This window comes from Borostomias antarcticus (assembly GCF_949987555.1).
Source record: "Borostomias antarcticus genome assembly, chromosome: 9".
Taxonomy (NCBI): Eukaryota; Metazoa; Chordata; class Actinopteri; order Stomiiformes; family Stomiidae; genus Borostomias; species Borostomias antarcticus.
The window spans coordinates 16,405,989-16,418,558 of record NC_140242.1 but is presented as its reverse complement, the minus strand read 5'-3'; the positions used below and the strand labels follow the sequence as shown (position 1 = coordinate 16,418,558).

The window sequence follows — 12,570 nt, the reverse complement described above, 5'->3', positions numbered from 1 at the left end:
CCCATCATGACAAAGTGAAAACAGGTTTTTAGACATTTGTGCAATTTGAAAATGTAAAAGTGTGCACAACCTTTGATATGACACCCAAAAGTGATCTGAGGTGCATTTTGTTTCCCCTGATACTTTTTGAGATGTTTATACAACTTAATTGGAGTCCACGTGGGGTTTAATTGATAAGACATGATTGGGGATTGCCAAACCCTGCCTATATAAGGTCCCACAGTTGACAGTGCATGTCAGAGCAAACTCCAAGCCATGGGGACAACTGAATAGACCTTTCTGACCTGTCAATCATGCGGAGAATAACCAGTAAGTCCAGTTTGTCCCACAAACAAAGCTTGTCCCACATTGTGTTCATAGATTATACATTATTATATTATTATTAAATTATTATACATAATTTGAAGAAATGGTTCACATACAGAAAACCGGCCTGCAGGCTGCTGTACCATAATGTTTAAGAAAATAAGCTGTACAATACTCCACACCTCCCTCCACACCAATCAGTTTACAGCAGCGCCGGCATGAAAAGCTACAAAGCTACTGTAGTAACGTTAGGGGCTTGATGTACAGTAGCTAATTAGCCTGTAGCTAGTAGTTATTTTCTAAGAATGGATGCCACTAAGGTACTCACCCGGCTTTACATGTGCAGTTAGACTCCTCGATTTTGTCCTGATGAATTGAGTTTGTGAGGCATCTGTGCCTTCCGCATAGATCGCCAACACCTAGCATGAACTCGTAGTTGTCACCTGCTCTGTCCGAAATCCAAATCTCATGGATATAATCCTTGTGTAAAATAGATCAGGCTTTTCTGTATAACTCTCTTAGACAAAGTAGTGGCATTTGGCAAATAACATACAGCAATATTGTCAGGAATCCTTGTGAGAATCATCAGGTATGTGCTGTTCAGTGGACATTTTATTACCTTGCTCCAAAGCTTGTGGGCCATAACAACAGTATATGGGGGGGCGGAACTTGACGACTGAATAGGAAAGGTCTATTATCTGCAGACCTCAGAAACAGGATTGTGTCACAGTTAAGTGTTAGGACTGGGCACAGTGGATACCATCATTCATAAATGGAAGAAGTGTTAGGACTGGGCACTAGAGTTAAATCGGTACTACCGGTATTTCCGGGACCCGTCCATGGAACCATTTCTCATTTCTTGGGAAATGAACAGCTGGAAAACGGGAATTGCAATTTCAATAATAATTTGAATTAATAATTTGACCAAAAAACCCATCGGCATGATCATCATGAGCTGCATGATATTATTGCAATCTCTACACACAGTGCGTGCGTAGTGACGTGCATTTCTATTTTCTGCACGACATACCGTAGGCTACCGCAGGCCAGATTTTATTTTTATAGACAGGATTTACCCAACTATTTCGATCTGTTCTTGAAATGATCTCTTGGGCCTGATTTTATTTTTCCTATTTAATTTCACAGGCTACTGTTAGGCGTACTTTATAAAAAGACCTACCTCTGTTTTTCTCATATTATGGATGCCATGCAAACCTGTTTTTTTTATTTTTCGAGACATTTAATTGCAAAGGCTGTCACAGTCACTTTATAAAAAAGATTAAGATATTTGTGGTGAACTGTTCTACGAATGACTGCAAAATAAATATTCTGTAAACATTGAGCATTGAGTGATCATTTCGGAGCAGCGACCTCATGCTGAATTTAACAAATTAAATGTCTTAAGTTTATTGTGTATAACCAGGCCGGCTGTTAGTGCTTCCCTGCAGTCGGATCACATAGGCTACATCCGAGCATTACTGAAGTAGAAGCTGCTGATTATTATTGCCATTTAAACTGCGTTCGTTTAGATGACAAACAGCACACAAACACGCCTCTAGAGTCCAAGCTATTCTGCATGTGAACTTTATCTCAATATAGATTCTAGGTCAAAATTATTAGAGTTGTGTGCACTGTGTGCGCTCCACACCATAAAATGAGAAACATTAATATTTTTCCCGGGAATACCGGGAAAGAGAGACGCAAATCCCGGGAGGAAAAAAATTCAAATTTCGGGAAAAATATTTAACCCTACTGGGCACAGTGGTGTGACTCAAATGTGGGACACAGGACCAGGCAGAGGCAAGGTCAAAGTTCAAAGTCTTTACTTGAGGCAGACAACAGTAATCCACAAAAAACACAGGATGGGCACAAGGCCGGTAGAACAGATAGGAACCAAAAAAACAATGCTAGGTAACACTAGGGAACAGGGAACGGCAGGGAGGCTTGCACGGAGACATAGGCCCAGTCCCAATGTCCCCCCTAAACCCTCAAGCCCTGAGCCCTCAAAGACTTATTGACGTAAAGGGGTTGAGTGTGAAAGGCTGCAAGGGCTCGAATTTGTATAAAAAGGAATGGGACAGCACTTGCAACATCACATTACGTTGACGTGAAAATATATTGCTTACTATTGTGGGTGTGGGGCTTTTCATAAATTTTTCAATTTTACATGTTTTTCTTGTAGGCCTTCATGTAAATTAATTTTGGCCTGAGTCAAATCCCCTTTACATTATCACAACTCCTTGTGTTACCCTTCTTAACATTTCTGTTCAACTTGTTGAAATCATTTCATTTTGTGGTCATATGCGAACTACATTACTGCCTGTGATTCTTGTTTGTGATGAACCCAAAAGTATTTACTTAAGAATGACTACACATTTTTGCACCTCACAACTCTTTCCATATTCATGTTGGAAATCTCAATCACAGCACCGAGATCAGTGATTAATGTCATACTGCTTTTAACTGGGAAATCATATGATTTAGAGCAACAGAAATCAATGTAATTTATAACCATAGCCTACATTTTTGTAAACAAATCACATTATACAAACCTATGGGGTTAATAACCCATACTTAAAAATAATGAAACCAAAATAATTATAAAGCTACTTGTGCAGATAAGCAAGTCCAGCTGAAAACATGAAAACATATTTTGTTTTGTACGTGAACATTAGGGTTGGTTGATCCGTCCGTGCTTGTTTATTGGCCGCTCTTCAGGTAAACCCGTGTTTCATGTCACAACGATATGAACTGTGGGTAATTCTCTTAGGCAAAGTCTGCAGAAGTGCAGACTTACGGTAAGGGGGCATAAAGGGCTCAAAATGTGTGCCAGAGAGCCCTCATGCACTTGATGATTTGACAATGGGACAGCCCTAACCCACTTAGCGTGAACACGCCTCAAAATCTGTGAGTCCGTAAGGGTGGACATTGGGACTGGGCCAAAGACAATCTGGCACAGGAGGGAGGGAAAGTGTGGTATATATACACATGAGGAGAGGGAAGACAACGAGACACAGGTGAACAACATTAGGGCGGGGTATCACACAGGCAGGACATCTGAGGAGGAGATGAGAGAAGGGTGAACAAAAAAAGGAAGTGAACCAGAGGAGCCAAACATGACTTCAAAAACGCCTTGTCCAGGGAGGTGAGCAGAAACCCGAGGGTTACTCGGACAGAGCAGCGTATCCTTGTAGAGATGGGAGAACCTTTCAGAAGATCAACCATCCAGACGGCACTCCACCAATCAGGTATTTATGGTAGAATGGCCAGACTGAAGCCATTTCTTTGTAAAAGGCACATAATAGCTCACTTGGAGTTTGCCAAAAGGCACCTAGAGGACTCTCAAACCATGAGAATCAACATTCTCTGGTCTGATGACACCGAAATTGAACTTTTTGGCCTGAATACCAAGCATCACATCTGGAGGAATCCAGGCACCTCTCATCACCAGGCTAATACCATCCCTACAGTGAAGCATGGTTGTGGCAGCATCATGATGTCAGGATGTCTTTCAGCAGAGGGAACGGGGCGGCTAGTCCTGATAGAGGGAAAGACGAATGCAGCTAAGTACACCTCCTTTAAGACAACCTGCTCCAGAGCCCTCTGGGGCGAAGGTTTACCTTCCAACATGACAACGACCCTAAGCACACAGCCAAGATAACAAAGGAGTGGCTTTGGAGAAAGTCTGTGAATGTCCTTGATGGCCCAGCCAGAGCCCAGACCTGAATCCAATTGAACATCTGTGGAAAGAGCTAAAAATGGCTGTGTTCCAACGCGCCCCATCTAACCTGACGGATCTTGCAAGGATATGCCAAGAAGAATGGGCAAAATCTCTAGAAACAAGTTTGCCAAGCTCATAGCTATTTTCCCAAGACGCCTTGAAGCTGTAATCTCTGACAAAGGTTAATCAACCAAGTATTAGGCTGAGGGTGTGTACAGATATGTACTGTAACACCTAAATAACCTAATTTTGTTAATAAAATAAAATTGCATATTTTCTAAAAACCTGTTTTTACTTCATCATTAGTATATATTGTGTGTAGATGTTTGAGGCAAAAAATGAATTCAATATATTGTAGAATAAGTCTGTAACGTAATAAAAAGTGGAGAAGGTGAAAGAGGTGTGCAGACTTTCCAATTTGACTATCTATTATCCTCTATTCTATCTTCTCTCCTCTCTCATCTCACCTCTCTCTCTCTCTCTCTAGATAAAAGCATCAGCTAAATGACAAATGTAAAGTAATGTCTCTCTCCTCTCTCTCTCCTATATTCTCTCTCTATTCTATCTTCTCTTCTCTCTCACTTCTCTCTCTCTCTCTCTCTCTCTCTCCTGTCCCCAGGTAAGGGAGTGTCCGGGCCCCTGCTGTAGAAGGACTCTCCCCAGGAGTCTGTCCATCGAGCGGCTGTCTGACCTCAACCAGCTGCTTGTGGGGGAGGGGGGGTGCGGAGGCCAGCTTGAGGGGGGGGGCAGCACCTCCAGACCTGCGGGAGAGAGCGAGTGTGAGCTCTGCGACAACTCCTGCTACAGCACCTCCTGCTACAGCACCTCCTGCTACAGCACCTCCTGCTACAGCAACTCTGGGTACGAGGGGCGCCGGCGTTTCTGCAGCCACACCCGGATGTCGTCGGTGGACAGCACGCGCATGTCCGAGAGCACCGTCTTCTCCTCGCAGGACGAGGAGGAGGAGGAGGAGAACAGCGCCTTCGAGTCGGTGACGGACTCCCTGCAGAGCCCGGAGAGCCGCGAGCCAGGAGGAGAGAGGGGGGAGAGATGGAGGGATGAGACGGAGGAGAGGAGGGGAGAGAACGGAGAGGCCGTACCAGGACCCAGTGACAGGACTGGAATAGGTGAGAGGCTCCTTAACACTGGAGGAACATGAGTGACTGAGCTGTGAAAGGGTTCTGTGTTCATGGACTTTTATCACTGATCAGTCAAGTCTATGACCCTGTTCAGACTTGGTTTTAGAGCATTTTGGATGATCAGATCACAAGTGGACAGTGCTAAATACAAGTGTAAACACCCACCAAAATGCATTGTTAAACGTTTACTCAAACCACTTGTCGAGGTGGTCTGGGACACATTGGACCACATATCTATAGTAGTCTAAACGCTAATGCATCCTGATGCTCCCAGACAAAGATGTACAGTAACAGGAAAACACGTCATCAATGCAGGAGAATATTTCTCCTTTTTTGCCTTATCCTGCGCTCTTTTGCAAGTTGCAAATGATTTTGTCCTATCAATGGAAACAGTTGGAATAGTCCTATTATGTATTAGTTCTTCAAACTCTGTCAACCCACATCTTTAGTTGCTTTCATGCACATATTATTATTATTATTATTTTTTTAATCTGCTCGAAGTCACACCGACTGATTATTAATTTGTTTACATGGAACAGCTGTGCGATACGCACGCAGGCAGGAGTGAGGGAGTATGGTTACTATATGAACACAACTGGACACATTTGGAGACGCATGATAGACACAGGTGTAAACAATGATGTGTCTCACTGTCCACTTATGATCTGATCGACCAAAGCACATTTTAAACAGGCTCTATGTGACACCAAATATGATACTGGTCAAGCAGAAGTATCCCACCATACATTGGTAACACCTGTATATGTATGATAATGGCTGTCAGGTCATTAACCAGCCTGGCTAGCGTGTAATGTAGTGACAGGTGTCCCTTCCCCCCCTAGACAGTGAGATGGCTGGTAGCCCTCCGTGTCGCTCTAATAGACCTTTCAATCACGCAGAGAATAATAACCAATAAGATTGCTTGATTTCTTAAGACCACGCCTCTGATGTCCCACAAACAAAGCTTGTCCCGCGTTGTGTTCATAGATTTAGACATTAGTTTGAAGAAAATGGTTCTTAAAACATAGGCCTACAAAACCGGCCTGCAGGCTGCTGTACCATAATGTTATAAGAAAATAAGATGTACGATACTCCACACCTCCCTCCACATATCAATTTACAGCAGCGCCGACACAAAAAGCTACAGTAGTAACTTTAGGTGCTTGATATACAGTAGCTCATTAACCTGCATCTTATAATTAACAGATCATTCTCACAGGCTTATTTTCTAAGAATGGATGCCACTAACTTACTCACCCTGCTTTACATGTGCAGTAAGACTCCTCGATTTTGTCCTGATGAATTTCAATCTGGAGTTTGTGAGACGTCTTCTGCATAGATTGCCAACACCTAGCATCAACTCGCATGTTGTCACCTGCTCTGTCCGAAATCCAAATCTCATGGATATACTGTATCCTTGTGTAAAATTGTTCAGCCCTTTAGTAGTGGCATTTGGCAAATAACATACAGCAATATTGTCAGGAATCCTTGAAAGAATCCTCAGATATGTGCTGTTCAATGGACATGTTATTAACTTGCTTGTGGGGCATAGCAACAATAACTAAAGGGCGCGGAACTTGCTGTCTGAATAGGAAAGGTCTATTCCCCCCGGCTGACCTGGTTTCCAGTCAACCTGGAACCACAGAGCAGCGTTCACACTCGACTCACACCACGACCTTTCACATTTGTAGGCTGGCAGGGGGTAGATGGGAACCTCTGGCCCCTACTGTGTGTGTGTGTGTGTGTGTGTGTGTGTGTGGTGTGTGTGTGTTTGTTTGTTTGTTGTGAGCGTTTACCGGGTCCGCTGTGTGATCTGGCTTGAACAACAAGCACATCCTGTCCACCAGCCTTGAGGTCAAAGGTGACGGTGACCTCAGCGGAGGGAGGTCAACGCCGTGTGTGTAGGGGGTCACACAAACAATACGGTCAACAAACTCATTAGGGGCCAACCAAGGCCCTGAGCAGACCCTGAGGCGGGCTTTGAGTCCAGTCCTCTGGGCTGACTCTCGTTTCAGAGCTTGAGATATTTTTGTGACAAGCCTCGCTTCCCGTCAGCTCAGAGCTGCTCCTTCTCAACGCGTTGACTCACATTAGCAGTCGGATGAATGTAGGTCACCCAACCGCCGTCCCCACCTGCCTCTTCCAGAGCTCCCTCGCTTTCAGAACCTCCCCTCCCTCCGTATCTGTCTCAATTCAAAGCACTGCCTTACTAGAACAGCTGAGGAACGAGGCGTTGCCTGGGTAACGCAGTTGTTGCAGAGAGTGTGATTATTATGGGATGTCGTGTGATGGCTCTCTGAAGATGACAGTAACTGTGTCAGGCCCTTTGAATGGAGCACAGAGTTTACCCTGTTTACCCTGAACCACAGTCAGGTACTCCGGGTGCAATGCACAGCACAGCTCCCAGCCGTAAATAAAGAGGACAATAGTGATTAAGGACACACACACACACACACACAAAGCCCCACGGTGTGTTTCGCTCATCACAATAATAGCTGCATAGTTACTCTGCAACCTCCCAGAGTGAGATGGAAGGTTCCAGAAATAACCAGTAAGTTGGTCCCTGGCCCAGTCAGCCAGTCAGTCAGCCAGTTAGTCAGCCAGTCAGTCAGTCAGTCAGCCAGTCAGCCAGTCAGTCAGTCAGTCAGTCAGTCAGTCAGTCAGTCAGTCAGTCAGTCAGTCTCTCAGCCAGTTAGTCAGCCAGTCAGCCACTCACTCACTCACTCACTCACTCACTCACTCACTCACTCACTCACTCACTCACTCACTCACTCACTCACTCACTCACTCACTCACTCACTCAGTCTCTGCCAGTCAATCAGCCATTCTGTCAATCTCTCAGTCAGTCAGGTCAGTCAGTCAGTCAGTCAGTCAGCCAGTTAGTCAGTCAGTCAGTCAGTCAGTCAGTCAGTCAGTCAGTCTCTCTGTCCGTCAGTCAGCCAGGCAGTCAGTGTTGTGTACCTCTTCTTCTCCCTAAGCAGCCTCACGGAGCAGCAAACAACAGAACATCTTCAACCCTGGAGAGAAGAAGCAGTGGAAGCTCATGTTTCTGCCCTAGTCTCACTTATCGAGCTGCTAAGCCAGGTTTATAGTGGAAAGAGACTCCTTCCTCCCCTCATGCATGTCATGTATCTGGTATAGATCTGTATCTAATATACGGATCGTGTCAGTAAAAGGATTCCTACTTTTACTCTCACCAAACCTCCATTTTCCATTTATAAATTCCCTGAGTAGCGTCTCAATACTCTGAAGCACTCTCCTTCCTGCGTGTCCTGTCCCCTCCCCCTGCCATGGCGTTAGAGTGAAGCGGAGGGGTGGAAGCGAGGTCACGATGGTCATCTAACTCATGTCGCTTTCACGCTCCCTGTGTCTGCCGACTGGCGTGTGTGAAGGAGAGGTCACAGAGACAGAGGAGAGGGAGCAATCCTAGACTATTTAGACATGTCGTTGTCCCCCCCCCCCCCCCCCGCCGCCTTCCCCTTCCCCCCCTCTGTGTTTCTCTGTAGGCGCTAGCTCCGCCTCCTCGCCATGCTGTCACACTCCAGTCAGCCACGCTCCGGTCCTACGACCCGAACACAACCATTACCCTGCCGTTGACAAGCCCTTACCTCCAAGTAAGACCACCTCGTTCTCTTACTGTGGACAACTGTGTGTGTGTGTGTGTGCCTCCCATGTGCACAAAGCTATACTTTTATCACTCACATGTGGAATGTCAGTCGCTCTTCACACAGTTGAGTGAAGAGAGACTGACATGGAATGTCAGTCTCTATCTGTCTCTCCATCTGTCCGTTTATATCCATACATCCATCCATGCTTCCCTTCTCCTGGTGCTGTCGTGAGGAGAGAGAGAGAGAGAGAGAGAGAGAGAGAGATGAGGAGCGAGGCTAGTCTAGTGCTGCATTAACCCTTGTGGTGCATGTGTTGAACCTACAGTAATAGATATTAGACCCCTAATAACCCCTCTCTGGAGGGCCGGTTAAGATCATCTCACACATCATCACACACCGTAACACCCGCCCACCCCCATCACTCATCATCATTGTTAATATAGCATCAGGCCGTCCATAGGCCCTCCTATGGAATCGAATTGTTGCCTAGACAACAGAACTACCAGTCCTGCCAAAAAAACATGCCGGGTGTGCTGATGTCATACCGTCAAGATTCAAGATTCCTTTTATTTGTCACATGCAATGGACGGTGTACCGTCACAGTGAAATGTAGCTGTCACGCCTTCAGTTGCTGTCACGCCAACCGTGGCTCCGTCTTCACGAGACACTTTTTTTTTTATAGATTATTTTCTTAGTGTGTTTCAGTCTAGTTTTCTCTGTCCTCTGTTTTTTCCTTTGTAGCAGAAATCCCTGCTGTTTCTGTGTGCGGGTATCTGAGCTCTGCAGTATTGATGTTGGGACTTGGCTCAATGTCACCGCAGCCCTGCTGGGGTGGGGGGGGGGGGGGGGGGCACTATAGGACAGGCAGATGCTCAAACCGCTAAAAATAGACACCACCCCCCCACCCAAAATCTCTCTCAGCAGGGAGGGGCTGGGCTGGGCTGGACCGGCCTGGCGGGGGGGAGAGGGTCGACAGCTTTTGATTGGGTACCATCCTGCAGTGCCAGTGAATACGGCCTCCTGGTCAGGAGGATAAGCCGGGAAGCGGATAGGATGCTGGGAAGTGGTGTTTTCAATAGATGGATACGGTGTGCTATTATCGAATAAACAGTATTTCATGTAAAGAACGAAGGCTCTCACACATGCGCACGCACACACAGACACTGCATTACTAGGGCTATTATCCATATACTGTAAACAGGATGTATAAGCTGAGCCAGGCTGTGTGTGTGTGCGTGTGTGTGTGTGTGTGTGACAGGCTGCAGAAGGTAGATAATCCCTGGGGGAATCCTGTGTTTCCTACCAGAAACCCCGCTGCAGCTCTGAGACTGGCAGGGATTGGCAGTGAGAGAGAGAAAGATAGAGAGGAGGAGGGAAGGAGAGAGAGGATGCAGAGAAGTGGGTTAGATAAGTGGTAGAGGAGAGGGGAGAGCCGGGAATAGAATCAGCCCTGTGATTTCAGTTGTGTGTTGACAGAATAGTCGTGTGTTGACAGAGTAGTCGTGTGTTGATAGAGTAGTCGTGTTTTGATAGAGTAGTCGTGTGTTGATAGAGTAGTCGTCTTTTAATAGAGTAGTCGTGTTGACAGAGTAGTCATGTGTTGATAGAGTAGTCGTGTTGACAGAGTAGTCGTGTTCATAGAGTAGTCATGTGTTGATAGAGTAGTCGTGTTGAAAGAGTAGTCATGTTGACAGAGTAGTCATGTGTTGATAGAGTAGTCATGTTGATAGAGTAGTCATGTTGACAAAGTAGTCATGTTGATAGAGTATTCGTGTGTTGACAGTGTAGTCGTGTTGACAGAGTAGTCATGTGTTGATAGAGTAGTCGTGTTGACAGAGTAGTCGTGTTCATAGAGTAGTCATGTGTTGATAGAGTAGTCGTGTTGAAAGAGTAGTCATGTTGACAGAGTAGTCATGTGTTGATAGAGTAGTCATGTTGATAGAGTAGTCATGTCGACAAAGTAGTCATGTTGATAAGAGTATTCGTGTGTTGACAGTGTAGTCGTGTTGACAGAGTAGTCGGGTGTTGATAGAGTAGTTGTGTATTTATAGAGTAGTCATGTTGATAGAGTCGTTGTGTGTCGACAGAGTAGTCGTGTTGATAGAGTAGTCGTGTTGATAGAGCATTCACTCAGAGACTGCCCTCCCACTTTCACAGTCACCATGTGGTCGCAGTTTAACAATAACAACTGCTGTGTCCCTCTCCTACACCCCTGACTGGCCGCTTGGGTTCCCATCACAGTCCCCCACTCTGAACCTCCTTGTGTCTGTATGAACTCCTCCTCTGTCTGAATGTGGAGACCCAGTCTGAGCCCTGTGATTGCCTGATGTTGGTTCCCCTCCTGTGCTGACTTCCTGTGCCGGCAGAGTGGGAGGCCAGGATCGACAGCCACGGACGGGTGTTCTATGTGGACCACGTCAACCGCACCACCACCTGGCAGAGGCCCACACACGCCCCCCACTGCCCCCGCCTCCAACGCTCCAGCTCAACCCACCAGATGGAGCAGCTCAATCGCAGGTGAGGGGATGGAGGACGGGAGGGATGGAAGGAGAGAGGGAGGGAGGGATGAAGGGATGGATGAATGGAGGGAAGGAGATATTTGATAATATAAATGTGCGTTAAACAGGGAGAGGGCTGAAAGAGAGGACAGGGGAGCCCAGCAATGCTGCTGTTGGTGCTGAGACACTTTGACGGTAGTGTTGTTTTGCCATCGGGTGGACAAGTACGGAATTGCAGCCTCCATATCAATCAATCAATCAAAGCTTTATTTGTATAGCACATTTCATACCCAGAGGCAACACAATGCGCTTTACAGAGAACAAGGGAGGTGGGCATACGACCCACTCTCTACATATTCCAGAGGGAAGCAAAAAAACAGTAATCACCCGGGGGCCAGATAAGTGAGCTGTAAAAATTCTTCCCTGACCCCTCTCAACAAGGCGATCGAGCAAGCTCCAGGAGTATGTTTGTCTACCGGGATACACAACAGATACAGTAGATACCATTTACAGTCATCAGAACTTCAGTATTTCGCCTCTATATCTGATGACAGTGACTCAGCCATGTTACTGGGCCATGTTGGACTAACCCTAACCCGGGTCCTGCTGACTCATCATATCACCTTCTTCATGACCTCATGTGTAATGGCCGACACTATCCCGTGCCCTGATGTGCTCCCAGTCAGCTGCTGTCCCTAGTGTCACCCTGTGTCAGCTGCTAACTTCCCCCCGTCAGCAGACAGCCGCTCGTCTCTGTAGAGAACTATTATAACCTCTCTGTGCTAACATGCTAACAAACGGAACCTCATACATATTCAGTACAGAGAGTGCTGAGTTAGCCTGTACTGTAGCTTCCATCTCTTGACTAGCTCCCTAATCGTGATGTTTATGAATAGAGATGGAGCTTACTCTGTCTAGCTTCACACACACACACACACACACACACACTACTGAATCTCCTAATTGATTAAATAAGGCCGATTATGACTCTGTCTCCTTGATTCTTGTTAACATGTTCATGAGTCTAATTGAATCTCATTAGATTCAGGAGTCAGGATACATACAGTACCTCCAGGATCACACACACACACACACACACACACAGACACACACACACACACACACACACACACACACACACACACACACACACACACACACACACACTCATTTACCCTCTGCTGACCTCATTCTGTTCCATCAGAGAGCCCACTGACCAACCAGGACATATCACATTAGACACCCCACTCTGGAGGTCGTAGTGGAGAGTCTCCGTGCTGCACAGCATTCTAGTTACA

The 12,570-nt window shown here is 46.1% G+C and overlaps 1 protein-coding gene across 1 annotated transcript in view; it reads left to right on the top strand.

The window, feature by feature from the left end:
• Window positions 1–12,570, top strand: part of LOC311312853 (E3 ubiquitin-protein ligase HECW1-like) — a gene marked incomplete at both ends in the record, with an annotated part of 124,868 nt that overhangs the window by 109,917 nt on the left and 2,381 nt on the right. The window contains 3 exons of the mRNA XM_084442860.1: window positions 4,647–5,049; window positions 8,673–8,780; window positions 11,141–11,291. Coding sequence (XP_084298986.1) covers window positions 4,647–5,049; window positions 8,673–8,780; window positions 11,141–11,291 — 662 coding nt within the window. The remainder of the gene's footprint in view (window positions 1–4,646; window positions 5,050–8,672; window positions 8,781–11,140; window positions 11,292–12,570) is intronic.